This window comes from Rhododendron vialii, chromosome 13a (genome assembly GCF_030253575.1).
Source record: "Rhododendron vialii isolate Sample 1 chromosome 13a, ASM3025357v1".
Lineage (NCBI taxonomy): Eukaryota > Viridiplantae > Streptophyta > Magnoliopsida > Ericales > Ericaceae > Rhododendron > Rhododendron vialii.
In genome coordinates this window covers 268,257-282,935 of record NC_080569.1, presented here as the reverse complement: position 1 = coordinate 282,935, position 14,679 = coordinate 268,257, and the positions used below count along the sequence as shown (strand labels likewise).

The 14,679-nt window shown below is 37.8% G+C and overlaps 1 protein-coding gene across 8 annotated transcripts; it reads left to right on the top strand.

Moving 5' to 3' along the window:
• Window positions 1-4,962: 4,962 nt before the first annotated feature.
• On the top strand, window positions 4,963-13,763 carry LOC131312912 (pto-interacting protein 1-like). 8 transcript variants are annotated; one of them, XM_058340933.1, is made up of 8 exons: window positions 4,963-5,317; window positions 8,140-8,251; window positions 8,738-8,988; window positions 9,078-9,204; window positions 10,752-11,025; window positions 11,929-12,061; window positions 12,173-12,259; window positions 13,432-13,763. In XM_058340933.1, the coding sequence occupies exons 2-8, from the start codon at window positions 8,167-8,169 to the stop codon at window positions 13,561-13,563; spliced, it is 1,089 nt and encodes a 362-aa protein (XP_058196916.1). In that variant the 5' UTR covers window positions 4,963-5,317; window positions 8,140-8,166; the 3' UTR covers window positions 13,564-13,763. The 8 variants fall into 8 exon arrangements, with proteins under 8 accessions (XP_058196916.1, XP_058196913.1, XP_058196911.1 ...); XM_058340930.1 differs by having other exon boundaries at window positions 4,963-5,323; XM_058340928.1 differs by having other exon boundaries at window positions 4,963-5,329.
• Window positions 13,764-14,679: the final 916 nt, after the last annotated feature.

Below are 14,679 nucleotides of genomic sequence, written 5' to 3'. Positions count from 1 at the left end.
GAGATGCTCCTTCCTATCCTTCCTTGGCTTCAACTTTATGGCATTCATGTGTAGTGTATAGCCATGTGTACAATGTACCCGTCCACCTCTAGTCTTCTTCTACTTCGCGCTCCTTGCTTCCGCAATAGATATTCATGACCCGCCAATCCTAACTCCTCACCACTGACGCCCGCCGGCCCGCCCAATCAAATAGAACCTAAGTTGTCGGAGACGTTTTAGCAGCAGGTCGTAATTAAAGGAGGAAGACATAAATACATAATAGTAGTACTAATAAGTAGGGCCGTAAATGAACCGAGCCATTCGCAAACTGTTCGAGACTCGGTTAGGTAAAAGCTCGTTCGAGTTCGATTCGTTTGCTAAACGAACTGAACCTGAACCTCAATTCTAGGCTCGTTCCGTAAATGAGCCGAACTTGAGCCTAACGGTATTCGGCTCGGTTAGGTTCATGAACCTATACTTAAATTTAATTAATAATTCAATAGGGGTCTATTTGTAAATGTAAAAAATTTTAAGGTTGTATATATAATTCAATACTTATTTTTCTCCCGAATTCTATATGATCAATGAGAGAGTTTGGGTTCGCTTGAGTTTAATGAGCTAAGCCGAATCAAATCTGAGTCTTGACGAGCTCAATTCGAGCTTAGATTCGGCTCAGCTCGATTCATTTGAGTTTAACAAGCCAAACTCGAGCCAAGATGTTCAAGGTCGAATCGAACTCGAGCCGAATCCGAGCCGAACTCAAGTCAGACTAGTATCTTAACGAACCCAACCAAGCCAAACCCGAGCCTTGAAAAATTTTAACGAGCCGAACTCGAGCCAAGTTGTTCAGGCTCGAATCTAACTCGAGCCGAACCCGAGCCGAACTCATACCTTAACGAACCCGAGCCGAACTTAACAGGGTTTGGCTCGATTCGGTTCGTTTACAGCCCTACTAATAAGTGATTTCCTTGACAATTTCAAATTGTTGTCAAATTTCCCCCTCATTAATGATTAACCTTCGAATTTTGAAGACTAATAATAATCTTAGGCTCCGTTCTGGAAAGGTAAATAAGTACTTATTTTTTAAAAATGCAATTTCAAGCTCAAAAATTATGTACTTACACAAATAATTTTCCTAGCAATATGGATCTTATTTGATAGATCTCATTGAGATCTTTAATACGGTGCAAAAAAAATTGAAAAATTATTTTTCATTTACATTATTTTTGAGTTTGAAAATATGAAATAAGTACTTATTTTTTAAGAAGGTGTTCTGGAACGGGGCCTTAGAATAGACCGCGTTTCGCTAAGGAAAATAAGTAGTAATTATTTTTCAAATAAGCTTAATGTAACGTATTGTAAAAGAATGATTTATCTCGTAAAACGAAAAATAAGTATTTGACAAAATAAAAGCTTTAGCGGAATAGAGCCTACTAGTGTATAAATACTCAAAACTTTTACTCATTTCTCTTGAACATAAAATAGGACAGAGTATATATATATATTGAGAAAGAGGGATTGCGAGGTTTGAATCTCCACTCAAACTTTCATTCACATTCTCATTAACTTTAACAATTAAACATGATACATAATCTACTCACAAAAATTCAACATGAATAAAATCACAAACAACCTTAGTGTATTTGCGTCAAACCAACAAAATACGAGAAGAACATTTGAGGAAAACACTTATAGTAAAATAATTGAGATTTGGTAGGAAAATAAGCATCTATAGGAGCAAATTAATATATACGGAGACAGGAGACCTTCTTTTTCAAATAAAAAACTATAGAAGATCCATGTGACAGTGTTTTTAAACAAAATTTTATTATAAGTGGGATTTTAATTTGTTTCGACTTATTGCTGAATTTGTTGTATAGAAGGTACATATCTACTCCCTCCGTCTCATTTTCTTTAAACTTTTTCGATATTTGTGTCATTCTATAAAAGAAAAGTCTTCAGTACACACCCCTTTAAATTGTATAGCATATGCACCTATTGTATGGTTCATATTGTGTCACCTCATAAAAAATTAATTGTAAGACCGGTCATTCATAATATTTTATTTCGTATCGTAAGTTTTAGGAAAAATGACGGCCAATGACGCGTTTTGATAATTAATACCCACCAATGACATTTTCAACATTAACAAATGTTCTTAGCTTATCCTTGGCGGGTATTAATTATCAAAACACGTCCTAGACCGTCATTTTCCCTAACTTTTATACTAAAAAGTCGGAACTTTTCATCAATATGATTCGTAAATTTCTAGCAATAGATTCATAACATTTTTGTGTGCTTCAATGAGGGGTGCATATAATACACACCCAAATAAGGGGTGTGTATTATAGCACTTCCTTTTTATAAACTCTTATATCTTTCAATATAAATCTCAAAAAATATATAATATGAATCTTGTTTGATAGTTCTTGATTAGATTTATAATACAAATTTTTCAAAATTGTGAAAAATATTATAAATTAGGAGATATAAGAGTTTAAAAAACAACACGAATATCGAAAAAGACTAAAGAAAATGAGACAAAGGGAGTATATAACCTTCTGTTTTCTAACTATTATTTCCTTCATTCAGGTATGGGGAGGGAATTCGAAGGTCGAGCTCTAGAATTCAAATGAGAACGAGAGTGTGAGATCAAAGTGAGACATAGATAGTGTGTTATAATAGGTGATCAGGCCGAGGGACGCTGTCGGAATCGCCCGGTTAAGAGAGAGCTTACGCTTCTCCTCCTTGACTTATCAATAAGAGATTGTGCTCCTCCATTGGAAGTATTAGTTGTTTAAAATGCCTTATTGTCGGTAATCGCATTGATGATTGGCGAAAAGGAACATGCAATGCTCCTACAAAAATGTTCCCCTGTGTTGACAACCTTTTAGTTGTTTAATTAGGCCATGCTCCGCTAAGGGAGAGAGAAATGATTTATACACTTTCTTTTTTGATATTCATACTTCTTTTTTTGTATTTTAGCAAAAAAAAAAAAATACATACACTTTCAACACTAAAATCCAAAAAAAAGAAGTGTGGTTATCAAAAAAGAGAGTGTAAAAATCAATTTCCAAGAAAAATAAGTACTTATTTTTTGAATTAAATATTATGTATTGTGAAAAAATGACATTTCTCGTAAAACGGGAAATCAGTACTTCAAAAAGTAAGAACTTGTATTTTGTTGACTCTATGAGCAATTAGCAAATCAAAATGATGGAATTCACGATCTGCTTTTTGCGTGTATTTGGCTCTGCGATATTTTCTTCTCAATTTTTTTATTTTCAACGGCCAAAACTTTCCTTCAACTTTCATTCCTCGACAAATCAGCAGTACAAAGTCCATAAAGTTGGGGTGGCGAGCTGAAACCGAGTTAAAATGGGATATATAGCTCCTTTTAAAAGAGAGCTCGGCCAAAGCCATCTAATGAGCAACCCTATTACATGATCTAAGGATCCAAGATAAATTGATATTCCAAGTAATAGCACGAGCCCTAGCTGAGATCATCTATAATCGAAGCACTTCCCATGGAGGGACATATTCTCACTAGAGCACAAATGGATCACCATCTAATTATCACTTTCTACCACAGCATTAGTAATATGATTGACATTCACTCTCACTCTGGAGCTAGCACTGATGAAGCGAAATCCATGGCTGATCTCCCATCCAAAATTTTCCCTCAATAATCGGTTGGGGGATGCAAATATCTAATAAAGGACTGATAGGGCTGTGGCCACTGATCCAGTTTATTTATTGTTTCGGTCAAACGGAAATTCACTGATCCAGTTTATTGCTACATCACTTGCAATCCAGTTTTAGATGTAGTCCAGTTTTTTGCTGTTGCAGTCTTCCAGTTTCTAATGTAGTCAAGTTTCGATGGAGCTGCTCGGGGTTTCAGGGAAACAAACTTTTGTTTTGGGGGCTCTATGGCCTATGCGCGTCTTGGGTTGTATTATTAGTTTTAGTAGTAGACATAATTGTCTCCGCTCTTGTGTGTGTTTTTTTGGTTGACTCCTTGACGACCTTATTCCTCTAGGAGCTCGAGCCGTATATGATTGTGAATCGATTAGGTTACTTTATAATTGATCTCAAATACTTATTACATTATGCAAACGATGCATGATATTATCATTCGCAATATTATCAATTCTAGAAAAGAACTTTTATACATTTGAAGCTACTTAGGGCAATTTATAGTTTTTTTTTTTTTTTTTTGGGGGGGGGGGGGGGTCAAATACTGAAATTTAGCTATAAACTATTAAATGTATTGGTGAGAAATCAAAGTAAGGGGCGTCAAGTGACAATTCCAAAAAATAAATCTGCCTAATAAAACACAAATGTGTTGGGACTACACAAACAAAAGTTGAAAAGAAGAGCTGAGATTCATTTGATCCAAAGGTTAATAAGGAGCTTTGCAAATGTAATGTAAGTGCCCACATTCTCTGTAGTAATTGCACAAATGCCGCCGATCTTCCAATTCCAAAATCCTATGCGCAAATTGATACTATAGTTTTTTGTAGCTAGCTTAAAAGTTTAGTTGAGGGGTGCCGCAAACACGAGTAATTCTCTTTCGTGCAACTAAGGAGAGGATCACATACTACACATTAGCTAGCAAGTAGCAAGTGCCTTAAGCACGAGTAATTCCAACCGGGGTACGTAGTGCCGTAAGCACAAACAAACACTAGTCTACAGATATTTAGGAAAAACACAGTATTTTTTAAACAGGCATGAAAAGTTTAAGTAAATGTTTAACTTTATTTTTTACTATTTGAAATGTCATTCCAAAACTTTAGTAGGAGTATTTATTTGATACTACTACAACAAAGAAATTGTATAATTATGTACTACCAATTAGGAAAAAATGGGTAATTTAGTAGGTATACAAGTGTAATACAACCCCACCACATTCTTTTGGGTTCTTTTCTGGATTAGCCCCCGCCACATTTGTTAACGCGTTCATTTTTATAACCGAACGCTCTTGTGAACAGGGAATAGAGGTTGGGGTAGAGTAGAGAAGACCCCTTCCATTCCAAAAGAGAGAAAAGAGCAGGAAAATTCAACTTCTCCAGTCAACTCCGGCTGCGCGCGGCTTTAACCGGGACAGAGATGAGATGAGATGAACAGCAATATTCCTCTTATTATTATTATTACTATTGTTTTTGTTCGTTCTCCTCTCCTATAAGAATTAAGAATAGTATTACTGGGAATTACTACTACATAAAATTAAAGTATCATTTTATCCTTCCCACTTGGTGTATCCATTTCATCTGCATATTCTGCGCATCCGTCCACCGCCGGCTTCCTTCTCAATTCGGATCTTCACCACCAGGCACCAGTACCAGTACCAGTACCAGTACCAGTACGTATCTATCCTCTACATCCCCCTTCCACACCCCCAATCCCAATCTTTCTCTCTGCATCTCAGATTCTTCTAGGAGATTCTTTCAAGTTGAGAAGAAAAATACACGGACTAAAACACCACTGCCTATCAAGTACTCCTAGTTTTTATTGGATCTATTGCTATTTTCCGATTACGTCTTTGATCTAATTTCATCACCTACGACTTTCTCATTATTACATTTTTTGGCTTGACTTGTAATTTGATCGCTCGAGAAACAACTTCATGTTGATTTGTTTGTTTTTATTTTCTTTGCTCAATTTTTGTTGATGAGAATGCGATACCAGTATAAGTTCCCTGTCGATTTCTCTCTCTATCGGATCTCCCGCAACTGTTGCTTGTTTCCTCGAGAGTCATTGAGCTTATCAGCTTGGGCTTAACACTCTTTGACTCCCCACATCCTTTCAAAAACTTTATCATCTGGGATGACATGTTTGCATTTGAATTTTACTTGATCTAGATCCGTGACTGAGTCGAAGACACTATTTTTTCCATACATGGAAAAGTCCGAGACTAATACTGTGCAATGCAATCGGCCGAGTTGTCATAGCTGTTTAATGCGTTGTTATCATATTTAACTCATTGTTACTGCATAGGTGCTGTTTTTGAGTTTCCTAATATTTTATGGTTGGTTGCTTTGAAAGTTCCTCTCTTTGTTTTTTTGCCTTTCGTTATCAGTTCTATCGTTTATCGTATGGAATAACTCTTTTTATAACTATTGCTTTCTATGTTGATTGTTGTGGATATAGTGTGAGTTCGTGATGAGTAGAGACTGACCTTTGGTTGGGTAAGGTGGCTACTTAACACCCCCCCACCCCCCTTCATGTCATGTCTTAGCCCCCTGAACCTGACGTGGGGACCAGGCTTGTCCTTTCAAGTCACTGAGGTTATGGGTTCCGAGTTCTCGTGAGTTGTAACGTTGGACTAAATGTTAACTCTTAATGTATATGATATCTAGTTCTTGACAGTGGTCAAGTGGGATATCAGTTGCACAAAGTGGGACTGGGGAAGAAGGAGCCATATCCCCATTCCTGCGAATTCGCGATTGTCATGCCTTACTGAAAATCATGCTGCTCATAGGGGGCTCCAGGCACATCCAAGTATTCAACACTCCATCCCTTGGACTTAGCCGCACATGGCCAGGGTATTGTGATTTAGGACCATCTTTGGTTATTTTATACAACTTACCTATGTTGTAGGAAAGGGGATAGTGATGTGATGTCACGATAGAAGAGAGTAGTCCGCAAGTATGTCACTCTACCCAGTTAAGCACTAGGCTTATTACAGGCCCACCAAAAATTTCCTTCACGCAAAAGCCCCACATATATCTCATTTCGATGTTTGGCAGGAGACCTCAAAGGACCTGAGGCAACTGTTGTGTGCCTAGCCGAGACGGGGGGTAGAGAGGTAAAACAGTCCAAAAGTGAGCGAGGGAGTGGAGTATGAGCTCTTTAGGCTTCATTTCTAAACCTCTGAGAGGCAAAGGGTAGGGTGCACCTCAGGTGCATAACTCTCCCGAGTCCCGACTTGACCCATCCATATTCATCACTCCATACGAGCCCTCCCTTCCCACATAATTCACATGCTCAACCCTCTAGCCCCTTTCATTTCCATCTCCGACCAATTCCAAATCTTCGCCCACCTACCTCTACAAAACTTCAACTCTTTTAACTACCATCCCATCATCGTGTGCCTTAACTTCGGCTGGCCTCACCATCATTACCTTCTAGTGCACTAGCTATGGGCTCATGGCCTTTTCTCATGTGCTGCTTTATAGTCTTTAGGAGTAACATATGTTCGTCTAGTAAGTCTTTTGAGTTTTGATATGAAATTGGAGAAAGGGGATTCACGACAATCAATTCAAGTCTACCAATTTTTGTATTTCAAGTCTACCAATTTCAACTCCTTTCGACCGTCACTGTTATTTCTTTAACCAAGTTTTACAGAACACATGCAGTGGAGAACAAACTGCAAAAAATAGAAAGAAAAAGTGGATTTTTTCTTAAACATTTTCTTGACACATGTTGGGAACTTATATTATAATGGTTATGGTACCCGTGTACTGGTGCATTTTTAAATTTTTGCTAGTGCTCAATATCAACTTTCAAGGTAATAGCATCCCAAAAGAGTGATCGTTCTGCAAATGCCATGTGAAAAGATTGAGCTTCAGGAAACATTTTCTTCCTTCACTGACTCTTCACTTTGGCATCATGGAGAGTGGAACTAGTGTTTTCTTTGTCTAGGGGATTGTAGGTTCTAAAGTTGGGGCAGCGGTTTGATTTTGTACTGATTACCTCTTTTTTATGAGTAAATTTGTTGGTTTGAAGGCGCTATCTTTCTGGGAATCAAGTTTCTGCTGACATATTGAATGCTTGTATAATGAGAATCATGAGGGAATAAGCAAAAACATTGGAATGTATTGTACATTCTGAAAGATCTTGGTTTGAAAAACTTGCAGAGAGTGGAATCAACTTTTGTGAATCAAGGTGTTGATGATCGTTTCCTATTCTTGTGGAATTGTTAGTGTTGTCAACTTGATGTACTTATTTGATATAAAGAAAATAAAAAATTGATGTACTTATGTTTTGAAAGATCTTGTTCATGCTCCACTTCCTCCTCCACGGTCCTATTCATTCCCTTTTCGCATTATTTTCTCATATATAAGTGGAAGTGTGCGCTCGCCCGCTACCTACATATATGTCATGCATGTATGCTGAAGGTTTCTTCTTCTTACTGATGCCAACACGATTTTCAAACAGGAAGGAGCTACCTTGGGGGAAAGAATCATGGGTTGTTTTGGCTGCTGTGAAGATGATGATTTCAATAGACCTACTGATGGAGGAGGTGCATACACGGTGAAAAATTCAGCTGGTAATCGGACGTGGGTGGTTTCCATATATTTAGACTTGCATATGTGAATAACAAAGCACCTAAATGGCTCGATGTTTCTAGCCTCGAAATAGATTAGTTGTGAGGTTGCCTCACCAACTTGAATGGATTACTGTACTAGTTGAAGCTTGTGTTTTAAGGTACTTACAGTTTTTTGGACTGGTTTGTAGCAACGTTTGTTTCTGGAGGTAAAAATACATTGAAACTTGAAACCTTTTTTCAATTCATCAAAATTGTTATTTATTCCATGTTTGACTTTGCAAAAGTGAATGCTCTTCTTTCCTCTTTTTCTCCCCCTCTTCTTTGCTGGTATTCTTCTTCTTGCACTTTTTTTCCGTGCTTGTCTTTTTGTTGGCCATTACTTCTGTTTTTGTTTTGTTTTTTAGATGTTCTGTTTCCTTTTTCGATGCTTTCTGTTTCCGTCTACAAGTCCTGCAAATACATACTAAGTGGCAGTTCATGATCCAGGAAACAATGGAGGTTATCAGATGACTGAAGCAACATCTAAGGGTGCTCAAACTGTGAAAGTCCAACCCATTGATGTCCCAGCTATTTCAGTTGATGAAATAAAGGAAGTTACAGATAACTTTGGGACTAATTCCTTGATTGGAGAAGGCTCATATGGAAGAGTATACTATGGAGTTCTAACAAATGGGAGGCATGCTGCAATCAAAAAATTGGACTCCAGCAAGCAACCAGATGAGGAATTTTTAGCCCAGGTTCAGATGAAAAAATTCTTGTATTTGCCATGTGATTGATCATATGTTATGATTCTGAAACAATCATCATCTTTCTCTTCTCTTACAAGGTTTCTATGGTATCAAGGCTGAAACATGAAAATTTTGTTGAATTGCTCGGGTATTGTGTTGATGGTAATCAACGTGTGCTTGCTTACGAGTTTGCATCTAATGGATCTCTTCATGACATTCTTCATGGTACGTGTATTACATATCAGTTGTATATGATATTACCTTATGGTGCATTTGTTCCTCCTAGTTGAGTAACCTTGGTATTTATACCTTGGCAAAAAGTAAACCGCGCGAGCTACAATTTATCTTATATCGTTTTTGCCTATTTTCTTTTTTGAATGTTTTGATAGCATTGATAGATTATAGAGAGAAGCAAAATGTGATTTTATTGCAAAAAATGAAGATATATATTCTAACCCTAACAACATTAAAACAAACCCTAAGCCGAAAATACTAGACTACCCTTAACGTGAAAGATAAATGACGATAAAGTCTTGGTGAAGAAATCAGCCAACTATAGTGAGGATGGAACAAATGGCAAGTCAATAGTGCCTGATTGAAAATGGTGGCAAATGAGATGACAATTAATCTTGATATGCTTCATACGCTGATGGAACATTTGAGTGTGTACAATCAGAATGACATTTGTATTACCACAATAAAGAGGCGTGGAAGATACCACGCTGAGTTACCAATTGTCCAAAAAGCTTAATTTGTTAGGAAATGAACCCACCAATGTATATCAAGTTATAGCTTCACGTGCAACCCCGTCTTGCACGTGGAGTCGTGGAGGTGTAAACATCCCTACATACTTCGATAGGATGCAAAAGGGAGAAACATAATGCAAACAGAGAGACTTAAACCCAAGACCTCTCGCAATTTGGGCTCTGATACAAAGATAGATCATAGAGAGAGAAGCAAAAAGTAATTGAATTGCAAAAGATTTTCATACAAGGGAAAGAGATAGAGAGAAAATATATGTTAACCCTAACAACATTAAACAAACCCTAATAAAGCCGAAATACTAGACTACCCTTAACATGATAGATAAATGACGATAAAAGCTAAATACTAAATTCACAAGCACCTCATCTTAGGTCGAGGCTAAGTTTTTTCTTTCATTAGTCAGCAGCAAGCCCTGGTGTAGACTATCTCACAAGGCACTGATGGTTCAGACCACTGGTGCAGAAGTGCAAATGTTTGCTTTTATTTTCTTGATGTGGAAATTGTAGTTTTTATCATTTGTCAATGAGTAACCTTTCAGTTTTTACTTTTCCCCATCCAGAAGGAAAGGCGTATGGTACGTGTATCGCATATCAGTTGTATAACATTACTTCCCTTGTGGTGCATTTGTTCCTCCTAGTTTTTTTTTTTAAATGCTTTTGTTCCTCCTAGTTTTTTTTAAAATGCTTTTGTTCCTCCTCGTTGAGTAGCCTTAATGTGCACTTTGGCAAAAAGTAAACTGCGTAAGCTACGATTTACCATATATTGTTCCTAGCCTGTTTTCTTTTGTGTGGAATGGATCAAGAATAATCGAGTGGAATGCTTTGATAGCAGCTCATCTTAGGTTGAGGCTAAGTTTTTTTGTTCATTAGTCAGCAGCTCACTAGCTACTGATGGTTCAGAACCCTAATGCAGAAGTATAAATGTTTCATTAGTTTTCTTAATCGGGATAATATGGTCTTTATTGTTTTCCAATGAGTAACCTTTCAGGTTTTACTTTTCCCATCCAGGAAGGAAAGGAGTCAAAGGAGCACAACCTGGTCCTGTTCTGTCATGGTCACAACGTGTAAAAATTGCTGTAGGGGCTGCTAAAGGGCTTGAATATTTGCATGAGAAGGCAGAACCTCACATCATCCATCGGGACATCAAATCAAGCAATGTTCTACTCTTTGATGATGATGTCGCTAAGATTGCTGATTTTGATTTATCAAATCAAGCACCTGACATGGCAGCACGTCTTCATTCAACTCGTGTTCTTGGAACTTTTGGTTACCATGCTCCCGAGTAAGCTCGTTGTGCATACACATTCATATGATTTTTTTAGGGGTGTACACGGTCCGGTTCTCTAGAAAATCAGTAACCGGACCATTTTAAACGGTTCTAGAAAATTGGGAACCAAAACCTAACCAATATATGCATGAAACCTAACCAGAACCAAACCACAAGACCGGTTTGGTTTTGGTTCGGTTCCGGTTCTATCCAATAAGCATCCAAACACTTATTTACAAAATATGAACTCATAAAATTAAAAAAATAGGAAGATAATCTGCTGGAATAGGAAAGGAAGGAAGAAAATAAAAGCTTTCCTAATAAATGAAATTTCATCTCTAAATAAATTAAGTTTAGCAAAGAAAACATTAACCTACCAAATTCAAATACATATTTAATTATACACACATATGTATATATATATTTATCTTAGTTTTAAACGGTCCGATTCGGTTCTAACCACGGTTCATTAATTGAGAACCAGTAACCGAACCAAAATTAACGGTTCTTATTTTTTTGGAACCATAACTTGACCGTAGAACTGCAGAACCGGACCAAATAGGATGGTTCGGTCCAGATCGGAACCAGTTTTACGGTTCGGACGGTTTTCTTGAACACCCCTAATTTTTTTGCTTGAGGCTTGCCCTCACAATGCCAGACATATGCTAGAGTAACTATTTTCAAGCTGGCTATGTAAGGCTGTAAGAGAGAGTTTCTGCCATGAACTTAAAAATTTAAGACTAGTGATACTTAAAAACTTTTAACTTCACAACTAGGCCCTGATGGTGAGTATGGGCATTGTATTCAAGTTTTCGTTTTCTCTTCTCCTGTTACCTTGGCAATAAATGGAAACTACTAATTCTAAAGGCTATGTGTGTAAATATTTGATTTGTTAATGCATGCCTTGTTATTTTCAAGATATGCAATGACTGGACAGCTGAATGCAAAGAGTGATGTCTATAGCTTTGGCGTTGTCCTGCTTGAGCTCCTGACTGGGCGCAAACCAGTTGATCATACGTTACCACGTGGACAACAGAGTCTTGTGACATGGGTACTATACTTTGCTGCTTTTCTCCGTTTCTGTGATTATTTTCCTATTTCAAAAGAGATTTTCTTTGCCTTTATGCCAAAGATGATTATGTTGATTTTGAATTCATTATAGGCTACACCAAAACTTAGTGAAGACAAAGTCAGGCAGTGTGTTGATGCAAGACTGGGGGGAGATTACCCTCCCAAAGCAGTTGCAAAGGTAAAAATCATATTCTATGCATTGTTTGTCCGAGTGTGTGCATGCATTTGTTTCTGTTTGCTAGTTGAAAGGGGCATTGGGACATTGTTAAAGCACCTTTTCACTTGAATATATTTAGTGTTAAATGACAAGCAATAACAGGTGGAGTGCAATTACTCGTTCTGCCATCTGCTGTCATCATATTCTTTGTGTGTTTTATTATTTTTTCATCGTACATCACACATACAAAGCTGCAATACATTCAGAGGGCCTAAGACGAGTTTTTTTCTCTCTCCCCCTTTTCCCTTTAAATTGAATTTTTTTTTTTTGAAAGGCAAAGAAATTTTTATTAATCCTTGAATAAACATTACGAAGACTAAAAGGAACAAGGATTAACGGCATCACATCCCTAAACAAAGCCCAAGAACAATCCTATGGCAATCCAAGACCAAAAAGAGAGAGAACTGAGATTGGCAAGCTGCCAACCAAGGTAACACCAATTGGGCCAAGCCCACACACCTATTGGGTCTAGCCCAACCCTAAAAGACCTAAAACCCCAAACCCTAGCCACATTCCAGCCACCGCCGCCTCGTGCCCAAACCACCTGCCATCCGACGATCCACCGGACGCTGAGACCAAAGCTGCCATGCCTCCTCCACAGCCACCAACTAGCAAACATCACTACGTCCAGAACCAGCAGGAGAACCCTCCAAATACACTGGTCAGTTCCAGATAGGAACCGAAAAGGAAACAACAGCAGCCACCAGAGACACAGAGGACGGAATAATCACGGAGCCCGGCAAACCTCGAACCACAACACTCAGTGAGCCTCACCAGTCGCCTGGATCTCACTTCGCTGTTAAGCCCTGTGCCGGGAAACACCCAACAGTGTATACACCCTTTAAATTGTATTGCATGATGGTAAACACACAAGCGTGTTTGATCTAACAGAGTGATTTTTCCGGGGATTGGAAGATTTGTGACAAACATTTGCATATACCTTTGTAAAGGTATATCCGTATGTATCTCTGCTTATTTATGTCTTAATTTGGAGAGAGAGAGAGAGAGAGAGAGAGAGAGAGAGAGAGAGAGAGAGAGATAGATGTGGTTCCGGAATGACTGGCTTGGGAACAAGACAGTGACATTTGAAATTGACTGTTTCCTGATCTGCCGTTTGGTTGTGTTGGATACAGATGGCTGCTGTGGCTGCATTGTGCGTACAGTATGAAGCCGATTTCAGGCCAAACATGAGCATTGTGGTAAAAGCCCTCCAGCCTCTTTTACATACAAGGCCAGGACCTGCTGGTGAAACAGCTCATACGTGAGCCTTGTTTTGTCAAAGTCTCCCCTCATTCAATTGCTAGCCTGGAAGACTTTACCTGCTCCTATTATACTACCAAGCTCGATAATTTCTTCTCTCCTTCTCTCAAATTGTTTCAGAGATGGTGCTTTTGTAGATGGTGTGCTTTCATTATTCACGTATAATATTTGATTTGTTTATAATGTTTGAATCTTTCTTTCATCATATTTGCTCGGTGTTCATGACTCGACTTCATGTGGTCTCTTGTGTTTTTTATCAACCTGATTATCTCGGGGAGAGGAAAATAAATACTAGCATCCAACAGCTGATTTTAGTTCCGAATGCTGAAAAGTAGAATCCATTCGTTGATTTTAGTTATGAAATCAAAGTCAATGACTCAATAAACTCATCTGGCAATCTGCTGCTAGTGTTTTCTTTTCCTTTTTCGCCCCTTCATCAGAAACAGGTATATAACGGACATGATAAGAATGAAGAACCGTGAAACTACACCGGAAATTAGAAAAAGCCAACCAAATATGACGTATATTTGCTCGCAATAAGTTCACGAATACTTCTATCAACCACTTTCCGACCGCACCTCTTATGTATGTGTGGGGCTCATCACCAATTAAATGTGAGGCCCACACATATGTGAGAGAGGTATGGTTGGTAGGAGTGTACGTATCATTTTACATCTTTGTCATGCGCACGTCACCCAATTGTGCGTGGGCAGAACTTTTCCAGGAAGGCTCACTGATTGAGTAGATATTTTTTGTAGACTTAAATTAAGGCAAGTGATTTTGGCACACTACATTTAGTTATTGACACACCACTTTTTGTCTTTATTCTATTTGAAATCACCAAATTACCTTTTATTTTGTTAATGTTCATCCACTTCCTCACACATAGAAGGGTATTGTTGTAATTTCAAATAGGAAAAAAAAAGAAGACAAAGTGGAGTGTCAAAATCACTTCCCTAAATTAAAGTCCATTCACTTTAATTTTTTTAAACTTCTAGTATGAGTTTTTAGTTAATCTTTTTATCTTTTCAATTTGTCTTAACACAAATGTTGAAAAAAGAAACAATAGCCAAGAGTTCAAAGAAATTTACTAGAGACGAATATAAGTCAAAATAAATAAG

Excerpts from the sequence above, each read along its gene's own strand:
- LOC131312912 (XM_058340933.1), top strand. The coding sequence starts at position 8,167 with ATGGGTTGTTTTGGCTGCTGTGAAGATGATGATTTCAATAGACCTACT. Across the intron at positions 9,205-10,751 it reads TCTTCATGACATTCTTCATG|GAAGGAAAGGAGTCAAAGGA; the intron begins GTACGTGTATTA and ends TTTCCCATCCAG. Across the intron at positions 12,260-13,431 it reads CTCCCAAAGCAGTTGCAAAG|ATGGCTGCTGTGGCTGCATT; the intron begins GTAAAAATCATA and ends TGTTGGATACAG.